The sequence below is a fragment of the Apiospora kogelbergensis genome, assembly GCF_038363985.1.
Source record: "Apiospora kogelbergensis strain CBS 113332 chromosome Unknown utg000003l_segment0_segment0, whole genome shotgun sequence".
Taxonomy (NCBI): domain Eukaryota; kingdom Fungi; phylum Ascomycota; class Sordariomycetes; order Amphisphaeriales; family Apiosporaceae; genus Apiospora; species Apiospora kogelbergensis.
The window spans coordinates 4809734-4822348 of record NW_027117420.1 but is presented as its reverse complement, the minus strand read 5'-3'; the positions used below and the strand labels follow the sequence as shown (position 1 = coordinate 4822348).

General features: G+C 54.9%; 4 protein-coding genes across 4 annotated transcripts; all 4 read left to right on the top strand.

Annotated features, from left to right (window-relative positions):
* Nucleotides 1-4552: 4552 nt before the first annotated feature.
* Nucleotides 4553-6217, top strand: PG998_006326 (uncharacterized protein; the record flags this gene model as incomplete). The annotated part of the gene is made up of 2 exons (XM_066873144.1): nt 4553-4706; nt 5754-6217. 2 exons carry the CDS (start codon nt 4553-4555, stop codon nt 6215-6217), a joined length of 618 nt encoding a protein of 205 aa, XP_066733241.1.
* A 2395-nt stretch (nt 6218-8612) lies between these two features.
* PG998_006325 (uncharacterized protein) lies at nt 8613-9023 on the top strand (the record flags this gene model as incomplete). Its single annotated transcript, XM_066873143.1, has 1 exon — nt 8613-9023. One exon carries the CDS (start codon nt 8613-8615, stop codon nt 9021-9023), a length of 411 nt encoding a protein of 136 aa, XP_066733240.1.
* Nucleotides 9024-9624: 601 nt separating this feature from the next.
* On the top strand, nt 9625-9813 carry PG998_006324 (uncharacterized protein; the record flags this gene model as incomplete). Its single annotated transcript, XM_066873142.1, has 1 exon — nt 9625-9813. The coding sequence occupies one exon, from the start codon at nt 9625-9627 to the stop codon at nt 9811-9813; it is 189 nt and encodes a 62-aa protein (XP_066733239.1).
* A 1034-nt stretch (nt 9814-10847) lies between these two features.
* Nucleotides 10848-11563, top strand: PG998_006323 (uncharacterized protein; the record flags this gene model as incomplete). The annotated part of the gene is made up of 2 exons (XM_066873141.1): nt 10848-11196; nt 11289-11563. 2 exons carry the CDS (start codon nt 10848-10850, stop codon nt 11561-11563), a joined length of 624 nt encoding a protein of 207 aa, XP_066733238.1.
* Between the last annotated feature and the right edge of the window lie 1052 nt (nt 11564-12615).

The following is a 12615-nucleotide window of genomic DNA, read 5'->3' as shown; positions in this document are numbered from 1 at the left end:
CAATCTCGCGTAGAATCGTTGTGAAAACACCACCGGCCATATTGAATGGATTGTCGAGAGCAGCGCAATTGGTAGGCGAAATCAACCGTTGGCTAGGTGTAGGTTTTGTATTGTAGTCTTTTGCCCGGTCGCAGTTGGTTGAAGATTGGAAGGGTAGGCGCAAGTAGGTTCGGCTAATGCTGCGCGACAGTAGCAACTTTCAATGGAAGAGGGAGTTGCGTTCCAGTTGTGGTAATTTCTAGTGTTCTAGACAGTCCCGAGAAAGTTTAACTCCTAAAAAGTGCCGTAGAACAGATTGACTTCAACTGATGTCGAGGCAGTTCTTTATATTCCCAAATCCTCATCCCGTTGTCGCTATTGACTGTCCTCCTCATGACCTCAAATGCCGTTCACGCTCAGCCTTCCACTATCACGCACGACATCATAGGCACGTAATCCGCAGACAGATCTGCCGTGACTGACTCAGTTCGCCAGGCCCATTCAAACCTGCACTCATGGCGATGTTCTTCCCCAAGATGACCTCTTGGAAGTCTTGGGGGAGGGTCATTTTCCTCTCTTATTGGACCCCTCACGTTCGCTAGGAGTTGGCCAAGGATCCTTCGCCACGCCCGTCACGCCGAGAGCAGAGCCCGCCCGACGAACTGCTGCAGAATGTGAGATCACCAATGCTACGGAACCACCACCCATCAAAATCGGCTGCTACATGATTGACCGCTGCGCATGATTACGCCGTATGCATTTCTGCATGCGCTTGTGATGCGACTGACTCAACTTGGCTGGCAATGTGATGCCATTGCTCCCAACGGTCCGCCCGTCAACCGTTTGGCGCACCTGGCGTCAGCCTGCGAATCTTCGCCTGGTTGCCTGGCTCGGTCCCGCGGGCAGTCCCTTGGTAGGGCTTTCTTCGCCACAGACCCTGTTGAAGCTTCTTAGCCAGTTGCTGTCAGGCTGTTGCCTACCCGAGGCCATGGCTTGGTAGGTATATATCAAGGCATCCCACGGGTATGTACCGATGTGATTGCATCGTCTTCAAGGCTCATCTTGCCTCAAGATATGTGCTCTGGGCTGGGAGTGCCGAGCCGAGAGATCAGGGTCTATCTGTAGCATCGGAGCCATCAGCAAGCTTCCTCGGCGATCAACAACCAGCAAATCGCATACTTGCTGGCCTCCTCCATGCCGGGAGAGCATTAGGTGTACCACTATTGCATGCAACGCAGCGTATCAAGTGATTGCGATGGAGCGCATCTTGCCAACACCTCTAGTAGATCGAGTCGCCCGATCTAGTAGCGAAACCCTGCCTCGACACTATTTTGTGAGCGGTTGGAAAACTCTCGTGCAGGAAACCAGATTGTCCTCGATATTGGCCCCAGGGCAGACATGTCGATGGAAGTGACGAGCGTGCATGCCCAGATCAATAACGATACTGGCTAGCAGCCAACCTATTGCAGGGCGTTATCCGAAGGTCCTACAAAGCTAATGTACATGAAGCCGATCTCTCTCCAAAACCATCATATTATGCAAGTCTCAGCCGGGCGCACCTCCCAGCCCACCAAGCCCCAGGTCGTGATTGGGCCTTTTGGCGATAGATGAGCCCCCTGTATCATCGCGAACGCCTCTCGAACGATGTGTCATATCAGCCAAACCAATGAGGCGTCCCTCATGCTTTCTCATCCGCCGGCTGCGATGGCTTACCTCGCCAAAAACGCGAGCCTTGCATTCATTGCCTCGCACATCTTTGTGATCAACGATGAGATCCATTCTTTTGGTTCTATCGAAGGAGGTCGCAAGCCGATGTGAAGTACACGTTGCACGGCATGAGGGCGACAAAAATCCAATCATGATCCACAAGTTCAGCAGTCGCAACTGGTTTGGGCAAGCCACGCACTTACAAGAACTCAAATCGTCAGTCTCACTTCGGCAAGAAAATATGCCAGGAATCTCTCGCGCATTCTCTTGCACACGACATAGCGGGCTTGATTCTTCCGACGTGGTCCAAGAAGACACCTCTTCAGGCGTCAAAGCCAAACACATCGCTCTCTCTGGGCAATTTTTCTTTCCAGGAACTTCAATCCAGATGCTTCCCGAGCGCCATGCCTGTATGCTTACTGCAATCTCCTGGTTCTCTTCGGGCTAGGTTGAAGTCAAGCCAGCTTCCTCTTAGGACTGACAACGTCGGCCAGGATCGTGATTCCGGCCCAGGATGATGTTGACACCACAACTGTGTACGTCCATCTCATCAAGCAATGGGTCCATCATGGCCAATATAATGAAACGAAAGTGCCACAGCCTCGATAAGAGTGCATCCAGTCGTTTCCGGTGCGGATCGACCTCCGCAAGCCGCCTTGCAGCGACTCCATGTGCCACTATCACATGTCCAGGGGTTCGTGCCCCTGTTCTCTCTGTATCACAGCACAGGACACAGCATCGCACAGGACTTGTTTATTCCAATCGCCTTCTGTTCCCAGTCTCCCGGGTTCCTACTAATCATAGAGTTAGCTGCACCTAGTTCAGATTCCATGTTACTTTCTCTTCTTGGCAATCTCATCGTGCCTGTCCTATATTGGCAAGTGCTGTTTGAACGGTTAATGAGATATATGCACCGATGAGTTCGACCGGGCAACAGGCGGCTTGGCCAGATTAGGCCACGGCTCTTTATTCCTTCATCCGAGGATGTAACGGCGCCGAAACCGTTTTCTCCCTCTCGATCAACGTCACATCCGTACTCGACTAATGATCCGGCCTGCAACAAACCCTCGGCCTCATGTTAAATGCCCAGGGAAGCACAACTCTATCTTGCCGTCACACCACGCACAATTGGTTTTTCTCCGGGTTCCGATACTCACGATCACGAGAGTGCTCGGCACCGGCCCCTTCCTTGGCTGATCGAACCAGGCCGCTTCGAGGCGCCACCTGTATAGTTCGTGCCTGTTATCGACAGGTCACAAAATTGCCAGCAGACCCAAAGCCACCACACATAGGTGCGCGATCCACGATGATACCCAATACCTCGCCCATCGCACTTTGCGATGAGGACACTTGGTCGCCGGGTCCTGGACGGGATTCAATATTGGCCATCGACTTATAATAATAGTACGATAGTCCTTTTTTCGCAGGCTGCCGGAAGCCTCTCAGCGATTCTCATTCGATGTCTCAAGTCGCATGTCTTAGATGGTTAGCCAGTTCGGCCGGCAGAATGGCCGCCACAGCCATCCAGACTTCCCGCTTCCTCGTGAGAGCCATGTGGACAAACGAACACCACGTGAAAAGCACGCATCTCACGTTCGACACGACCATGTTTGGGCCGAAACTTTTGGGGTTGAACAGGGACGGGGGATGAGGGGCGCTGGGTGAATTGAACAATGGTTCTTCAGCCCCGACTGGGTGTCTTTAGGGAGGTGCATCGTGAAGTTGTCGCCTTTGTATTGAGGGGCTTTTTCTCACCCCTTCTGCCAGGCTCCCTCCTCGTCCGCTTTCCCTATTCGTGATTATTGTGTATGCTATTCGTTTAGGGGGAGGGACCGTCCGACAGATGGCCATGACACTGAACTGAGTCGCTTTTGGTGTTTCCCAGCTTTTTCCTCTTCGGATCTCGGAACGGCGTCGTCATTGGGCGGACCAAAGTTGAGCAGTAGTTGGTCGAGCCCATCGCAGGACGGACAGACAGACAGCCCAGATATCGTATTGGACGTCTCCAAGCGACCCGAAAAGACGAGGGAGACGAGGGCAAGGTACACGATGACCCTGACTATATAAAGGGTGTCGACCAGGGCGAAAGATTGTGAGGACGGCCCAGACCTTGTCAACGATCATCCGCTTGGGTAGCCACTTCTGTCAGTGATATTGAAAAACATACGTGACGCAATCTTCTTTCTATTCATCCATGCTGCAGATCGCTGCAACGCACCTAGCCGCGCACTTATATATACACTCTCATCCACCAAGGCCTGCATCGCACATTCGACTTTCGCCTCCGCTCCGCAAGGCAGAAGTCGAGCCTCTAGCGGTGATTCGGCAAGCTCAGCTTACCCCTTGGATCGTATGTTATCTTGGATACTCTGCGCGCCTTCAGCTCGAGTAATTGCGTGGTAGTCGCAGGAAAGTCGCATGATCTGCTGCCTCACCACTGCCGACAAGCACGCTCGTAGATGCCCTTATAGTGCAGACTAACGGTACGCCTGTTTCTCTATGGTTCGTTTGCGCGTGACACTTACCAAGCCAGTCACGACGAAGCTACGATCGACACTGGAGCCGACGGGAGACAGAAGCAGCTTGCCGTGTACCCAATTCACCGCCGCCAGTACTGCGCATGCTTCAGACCGAAAGTACCAACTCACCGACACCCTCTCACTCTACCCGTACATATACACATCCTTGGCACTGGACCGTTATCAGCCCCATCCATCCATCCCGCGTTGACAGCTGCTTGCTGCCTGCCAGTCTCGCTGTCTCCCCCGGATCGACACGCCTTGCCACGTGGGGTTTCCTGGTTCGCCTTCCCTCCTGTACGTACCCTTTTACCCGGTTTGGAACGAAGAACATCAGCCAGGGAGCCATGTGTATCTACTACTATCTACACTACCACCATATCCCGCCCTGTATGCGGGATATTGAGTATGCGATACACTACAACTTCTGCCCCAACTCGACGTGGTCTACGGTAGCGGCGCCCTTGAGCCCGACTGGAGATGAGCCGACGGAACCGCAATGTATGTCATTTCTCTTCCAACTCGATGTGAACGGTTCTTCTTCACTAGCTCCCTGTATCCCATGCGGCCACGTGTCGTTTTTTCTTTTCCTCGTCCCCCAATACTGTTTTTTTTCTACACTGCAAGAACATCAAGGCCATACCTCAGGAAAATACAGGTGACGTTGTATTTCATCGTCGGGCTCGTACCACAGAAGGAAAAGGGGCGCCTTCTAGAACACCAACACGGCTTAAGCCTCCGCTTCCCTGGCTGGCTGGCTTGCATTTTTCTTGTTCTCTTCTGTTCTTGTCGAACCACCCTTACACAAACAACAGTGTTGAACGACACTGGACACACACACTAAAGGCTTGTGAGCCAGTGGCACACGTGCCGCTGAGATGGGGCGGCTGCGACCCTGGCTAGGTGAACCAGACGGTCGGGTCGATGATCTAGATGCCTGATCTGCGTACAAGACTGGTCCTGACGTTGTTCCAAAGCGCCCAACCCACTATCTAGCCATTGGTTAGCCGTTACCACCCAACTCCCCTTACCCATCTTGTTCTTTGCTTTCTCCCAAACACCCCAGAACAGTGATGATGTTGTCGGCCACCCCGCCTTCTATCGGATTCAAGTCTTGATCCGGTAAAGGCCGTCCAAAGTTCTAGGCAGAGTCGACGTGTGTGCCTGGGATCTGAGAGACCAAGAGTTACATTTATATCTAAGAGAAGCACTGGTTGAACGCACGGCTGCAAAAAGCCAAAAGCCAACAGCATTGAATCGGACTACTACTCGCAAAGTCCGGCCACAGAAATCACGAGAAAGAGCTCTTGTCTCTGCTGGGAAAGCTTTGGGGTTGATGATGGTGCAAGCGTGCCCTTCAGACTGTATGCCATCAGTCAGGGGCAATGGTACTATAACCAAGAGCTATGTAGCTCTTCTGCCTTTTCAGCTGTTGCGGCTCTTAGTCCGACCATCATGTGTCTCCGGAAGTGGCCTCATGTTGGCCAAAGACCGAGTGTTCTGGGCCCCCTCAAGATTGCTTTTGACACTATCAATATTCCTCATCAGCTGACATTTACCATCTCCGCGGAACAGATATCCAACACCCCTGCGAGACCCTGCTCTACGGCCCAGACCAACCGCCGCAAGACTACGACCCCGTAACCGGGCAAGCCACCACCACCAATGCCAATAACAACTCCCACAGCAGCCATAGACATAGCAACAATACGACAAGTCACAGCAATAGCAACAGCAGCAACAGCAGTAACGGAGGTGGCGGCAGCGAGGCCGTCTTCGACTACAACAACCCCTGCGCGACGGGCGGCTGCCTGGTCTCGCAAGGGTGCGGCAGCGGGCAGTGCCGGCTCGAGCAGCTCGGCGGGCGCTGGGTCTGCTGCCGCTGCCGCCGCGGGGGCAACGCGTTCCGCTGGTGCGCGCACCCCATGCGCCGGGTCCCCGACACGCTCTGCTATCACACCGTTTGTCTGGGCTGCTGGGCGGATCAGGACCTGGGGCAAGCGGGGGCGTAACCGTGGTGTATGTGAGTGTCTCTCTCGCGATCTATCCTCTCTAGGCTTTCGTTTCTTCTTCTTCTTTTGTTGGGGAAAAGAGGCGGACACCAGTCATGGGACGGCGAGCTGCAGCGGGCGGCGCTCCGCGAGCTGAGAGGAAAGCCGATCAAAGGGGGCGCTTGGCATGCGGTGCGGATGCGGATGAGGGCGGTGTAGGAATAGAGTTTGGGCGATCTTGTGATTCGAGAGCACTGATCGTATGATCGTGTGCGTGCGTTTGTGTGTGTGTGGAGAGAGCTTCAATGGGAAAATGCTAATGATGAAAAAGGACAGACGACACTCACCATGCGGTCGATATTGGACAGTGGTGGTGAGTCAACGGGCCACCCGACGAGCTGAAAACGACAGGCTGAGAAACGGTATACGAGGCTATCGAATCCGTTGGGGAGAAAGCTGAGGATGACGGAGATGATTCAGTCTTGCGCACATGTCTATGCGCACGGGGAGGATCGTCAGGTACGCTGAAGATCAAGGCGTGCGTGCATGGTGGATGGAGGAGGTGGTGGTGGTAGCTTGGCGAATCGTCGTCACCGGCCACACCAAGCTGTGCTCACCCGTTCCCATGGCACGCACGGCGCGGTGCCTGACGATCCAGACCTCGCGCACGTCTCGCAGGTTTTGCCCCTTTCGGTAACTGTGTGAACGTGGGGGTGCCATGGTGACGAGGCACGAGGGTGAAGGGCGGCGAGGGTTTCCCGGGAATTTGGATCTGGTATTACACAAGCGTGGAGTTTTTTTTCTTCTGGGTTGGGGTTTCACAGATCGAATCATGTGGCTTGTTCTATACGTATCCCCTTTTCCATTCCTGATTGATTCCTGGGAAAAGAAGATCTTGGTATTGCTGTCGGATAGGGAACACGAGATTTTTGTCTCGCGATGTGGGATTCGCTTACGGGTTGCTATTTACGGGGAGAAAGGGGAGTGCGTGCTCTACTAGAACCGGTTATATGGCGGGCAGGCGTTACACCAGAAATCTGATATTCATTTCTTTTTTTTCCCTTCCCTTCTCCGCGCAAGTCTTCCCTCCCCCAACAACCCCCCACTCGCTCGTGCGACGTGCACCACGCAATTGTGTAGCGTGCCCTCCCAAACCATCGGAACCATTGAATCTTGGTTGAACACATGCTTTCTGCAACGTCCTAGATCGTGGATTCGTGAGGGAACTAGGACATGACGAGATGGATTCCCTTCGCAGTTGCAAACCACCGTCATCGAGTGGAATGACTAATGCTGACACGTTCGGCGATTCGATATGGCAAGGCGCATATGGTAGGACACCGGAAAGCCAGGGGCTCCGATAGTTCCGTCCTCCACCAGGGTCTTTCAAGGTGGCTGATTCTGCTTACTTTTCCCCCTGCTGCCTTTCTCTATCTCTTCACATCACCCGCTCGCTGTGCAAGGGTGGGAAGCACAGAGATTCTGCACTCAACCTGCATAGATCCTCGGGCAGTCGCAAGGGAAAAACAAAAAGGCTTGCCCGTAATTGCGAGAGACTGTTTTTTTCACCGCCTCGGTCGGCGCGGTTGGCACGCAGGCACGCCAGACAGGCATGTACGTAGGGATCGTCGGTGCGACGGGTGGCCGCAACCAAAAGATCTCATGGGTAAATGTAGGCACCCATTCCGCCAGCCCCGGTGGATTGGATCTGACTTGACTTGGACTTGTGGACCACGGCCGGCTGGCCGGGTATACAGCTCGACTCAGAGACTCAGGAAAGGCGGCCCTTCCCTTGTTCTTGCTCTGTGTGCTGTACGAGAGCAGCCTAAGACGACGGGAGGACAGTACCTGGCAGGGGGAAAATATTTCCCATTTTACCCGAAATGGGTCGTCACAAAAACGTGGCAGCCTCGTTCAATAGAATGGTGCCAGAAAGACCTCATCCGATCGGCGATCGTGCTCTTTCCTTGGGCCATCAGAGAAGGGATTGGGGAAAAAAGGAAAATGGTTGAGTACAGATACGAGGACGAAGACGAAGGGGGCACGAAAACAGAGAAAGAGTTTGTTGAATCGAAGTAGGGAATTGGGAGATAGATAAAGAAGCTCGAGTGCCCCGGCGTCGAGAGGAAAAAGAAGAAGAGAAATGACAACACTCAGATCATGAACTAGAAAGTGTGCTTGCTACTAAGACGGATTCGGCGATCGTTAGATAACATTGGCAACGTCCTTCTAGAGTCTACTAGTAATAGCATCAGCCTGTTATCATCGCCGCGCTCCTCACTGGAGGATACTGCCTGCCCACGCACCAGCCCGCCAAGGGAAGAAGGCCGACAAGTCACAGACGAAACCGCCCACCAGCGCTTGTTTGTGCGCGGCCAGCGGGGATATATCACATCATCACATATCGTCGCCCGCCATGTGTACCGAGACGACGTACACGCTCCGATGCGAGCACGTCACGACGCGGATAGCGTACTGCCCGGAGGCTTCGGCGGCGTCTTCCTCATCATCCTCGTCGTCATCGTCGTCATCACGAAGGCAGCATCATCACCACAAGAAACAATATCAGCAACAACAACAACCCTGCAAGCGCATGACCCGGAACTCGGTGGCATACCCGCCGCCGCCCGAGTTCGTCGGGCAGCCCATCAAGTGCCCCCTGTCGCCCTGCCCGTTCGAGCAGCGCGGCGGCTACTGGAACTGCTGCTGGTGCGGCAAGGAGTGGAACGACCAGGGCCGCTGTCGCTGCATCATGATCATCGACCGGCAGGAGTACCGGTGTGAGCACATCTGCTGCGAGACGTGCGAGGCTGCCGTCGAGTTATGAGCGAAAGGGGAAGGGGGGAGGCACACCAAATGGGAAGGGAGGAACGGGCTAGGTTTCCTTCTTGCCTGCCGCCGGATTGGGGGGTGGGGGGGACCAGGCTAGGGTCGGCTTCGGAAGCAGGGCCGTGGGATGTTCGCATACGATTGGGTTGGCGTTTTTTTTATCGGGCAAGGCTGTCTGATTGGACATTTTGTAAATTGGTATGCTTAATACAAGCTGAGCGACAGTATATGAAGCGGCATCCTGGCATGTGGCCGTTGAACTTATGGGCAGGGCTCGATGTCGTTAACGAAGCCTCGTGTGTACGTGATTTCGCCCATGTTGAGGGGTACGGGATAGAGGAGGTCGCAACGTCTACCGGAGTGGAAAACTCCTGCATACCCATCTGCCCCCGATAGGCTGTCCAGGGGACCATGGCGTCGTGACGGGTGCATATGTAGGCAGCATGGCATGGATCGATCACATAATCGGACACGCATATCATTCGGTTCTGGGAACCCCGAATCCCCCCTGCTGCCGATGGCAAGCGCCATCTTTGGCTTGTCAGGGCGCCTTCAGCTGGCTTGATTGGATTGAGTGGGTGCAGAGGGGATTGGGAGGGATGGCGTACAAGGAAGGTGGTGGCACGGAGGGCATGGAGGGCATGAAGGGCATGGTTGGATGTTGCCGGGGCCTGCGGGTAGCGTCGCCGGAGGTCGCGGGGGCGGATCGTGCCGTATCTTTCTTCAATGCAACCCCACCTCCCACTCCCCCCTTCAAGCTGTCCAAGTCCCAGATGCGATTAGGGTAGGGCGGAGAAGAAGGGGGGTTGAGGCCGTGATTGTAGGACCGGGGAGAGGGGAGGAGACGAGAAAAGCAAAAAGAAAAAAAAGGAAGAGGAACAAACCAGTTCGACTGTCCCCAGATGCAACCCTTCTTTATGGGTGAAACTAAATTGATGGCCAATGCAGGGCGATGCGGCGTCGATGGTGGAACATGACAGATCGAGAAAACCAGGTCTCCGGAATGTCGCTTCGTCAGATCGATCAGCCACTTGCATATCTCGTTGGGCGGATCTGGCCTTGGCTCCCCAGGATCCCCCGGTTTTGATACACTCCTACCCCAAGAGGTTGCACCGTCTTTGATTCGCTTCTGTTACCCTGAGGCAGGCTGTGTCGGGAACACCCCGGCCGACTTTGGAACATACCTGCATATCGAAGTTGATCCTGATCATCTTGCAGCAGCCCTCCCCCTTGTTCTGTCTGGCGTCAGCAAGTCGCGCACGCGTGTGCATATGTGTGTGCTCGCTCGGGTAGGGCCGTCTGGCCACCGGGCTAAGACAGTTGGACAGACAGGCCCGTCATACAAGCATATCGCCTCCCCCCCGGCAGGCAGGGGAAACACTGATTAACCAGCCAGCCCTCTGCAACCTTGCCTATAGCTCGGGATAATAGGCCTTAGCAGCTGGAACCTGTACAGAGACATGCCGATACCACCCCATTACGCACGAGAGGAGATCCCAGTCCCTGACATAGCGTCTCGCTCGCTCGCTGGCTGGGCCATTTTCTTTTCTTTTCAGCAGCTGCAAGTAACATAAAGCAGGCGGTCCGTTGTGCTTCACACCGAGCAACAAATCTTGGATCGGGTAGCAAGGGCAGCCGGGCCAAAAAGAAACTGCCCAGGTTTGCTTGTCCTTGGCATATAAGCCCGGACAGATGCCATGGCTGCTGCCCCCGTCGGTTTTGCTACAAAACCACCCCCATTCCGCCCCTAGCAACAAACCCGCCCGACGCTGCCTCCGATACTGGAAATCCCGCCCCCCACGACTGCTGCTGAGCGTTCACCATGTGTCACGGACACCCTCACTACCACACATGCCACCACACCTCGGTCAAATGGCTGTACTGCCCGGAGGCCATGTTCGACCTCGAAACAGGCTATGAGACGCCCTGCTCGAACCCCATCTACTCGACGCCGCAGCTGGCGTCGGGCGAGTGCCCGCTCCAGAACTGCCTGTTCAAGCAGCTGAAGGGCGACCGCTGGACGTGCTGCAGGTGCGGCCACGGCACGAACAAGGAGGGGTGGTGCGTGGGCAAGATCAATCACCCCTTCGGCAGCTGGTCCCCCAGGGGATTGGAGCCCCAGACCTGGCAGACCTGCGGCCATGGCTATTGCAGCAAATGCAGTCGAGACTGTGAGACCCACCCATACACGCAGGCCGTGGCGGTAACCCCAAGTCGATCGCTGACCAGAGGTTTCATTGTGTAGTGACCTCGTCCCGGGCAGGCACGCCGACTGAGCAAGTCGGCGAGCAGCGAAAGGGCAAGAGCGGGCGCAAGTCGGGCTACCACCACTCTCGGAGCTCGCACCCGCACAAGCGGGCGATGGTCGCTGACTACGGCGCGTCGTTGCCCGTGCTGGACGAGTACATGAGCTCGCCCGTGGTAGGGAGCTCCCGAGGCGCCGAGGTCTCGTCCGTCGTCGACCTCGGCAACGACGCCTCGCAGAGGAAGGTGAAGTCCGCGGCGAAGAAGAGGGGACAACGTCGTACGCATCACTAGATGCGGCTGAGCACTTGGTCAGCTAGACAGGCAGGCAGGCAGCCTGCCCGATGCCCAAGTGCGAAAGCGCAGTGCAGGGGAGGGGAATGAGACAGTACCCAAAGCGCTTGTTTGCTCCCTCCTGTAGGAACTAACTTGCTTTATGCTGAGCGACAGGGGTTAGACGTTTGGAGTCGGGAGTATATAGGCACAGACAATTAGAGGTTGATTCAAACAAGCGAGTCGTGACTTGTCTGGGCGTTTCCGAATCGCCGGGTGTGACGGGGATATGCATGTAGAACAAAGTCGACTTTGGTACAGCTATGTCGTGTTTGGTGTTTGTGCTTGGTAGCAACAGCGGGTTTGAGAGCCTCACGGGCGACCAACCCAGGGAGCTGGAGTCGTAGATGGGCGCACAGCTATGAAACCAGCCGACACAATGTTTTTCAGCTGGCCAGCACAGCACCGCACAGCACAGTCAGCTCTGCGGTTGTTCAAGCACAGCAACTTATGTATGTGCTGTCCATGCTTTGTCGTATGCTGTGTCCTGGACCTGGACGAGACTGTTGCACCAGCCTGTAGTCATGAAGATGGGGGTTCCCGTCCGCAGATCTCCATGATGGCGTCCCAAAAGCTGCAATCGACCGTCTTGAATCTGCAACCATGCCTGATCGCCAAACGTTGCGCAATGGGATGTGCTGGCCAGGGGTCTCATCTTGGCGACCAATCAATTCTGATGATGATAGACGAGCTCCGATGGCTCGGTTTCCTTGCGATTGGTCACGATGAGACTGAGCGATGCCAGGTACCTGCAAAAAGGAAGGTCCGTGGTTCTCGCTACACGTCTGATATGACATGTTTGGTTGTATGCGCAGAATGAATGAAAAGATTGTCTGCAGGCGATTTTGGGATAGAAATGATAGGCGATTGTCGGCAGGAAGGAAACCTGTCCGCTTACGGTAGGAGTGTCCGTGAAAGGTCCGGAGCAGTCTCGGTTAGTAAAGGTTCGACTGACCGATAGGTAGCCGAGCCGCGTGTGAGTATCATCCATCCATACGTGGTTCATGTTCCTG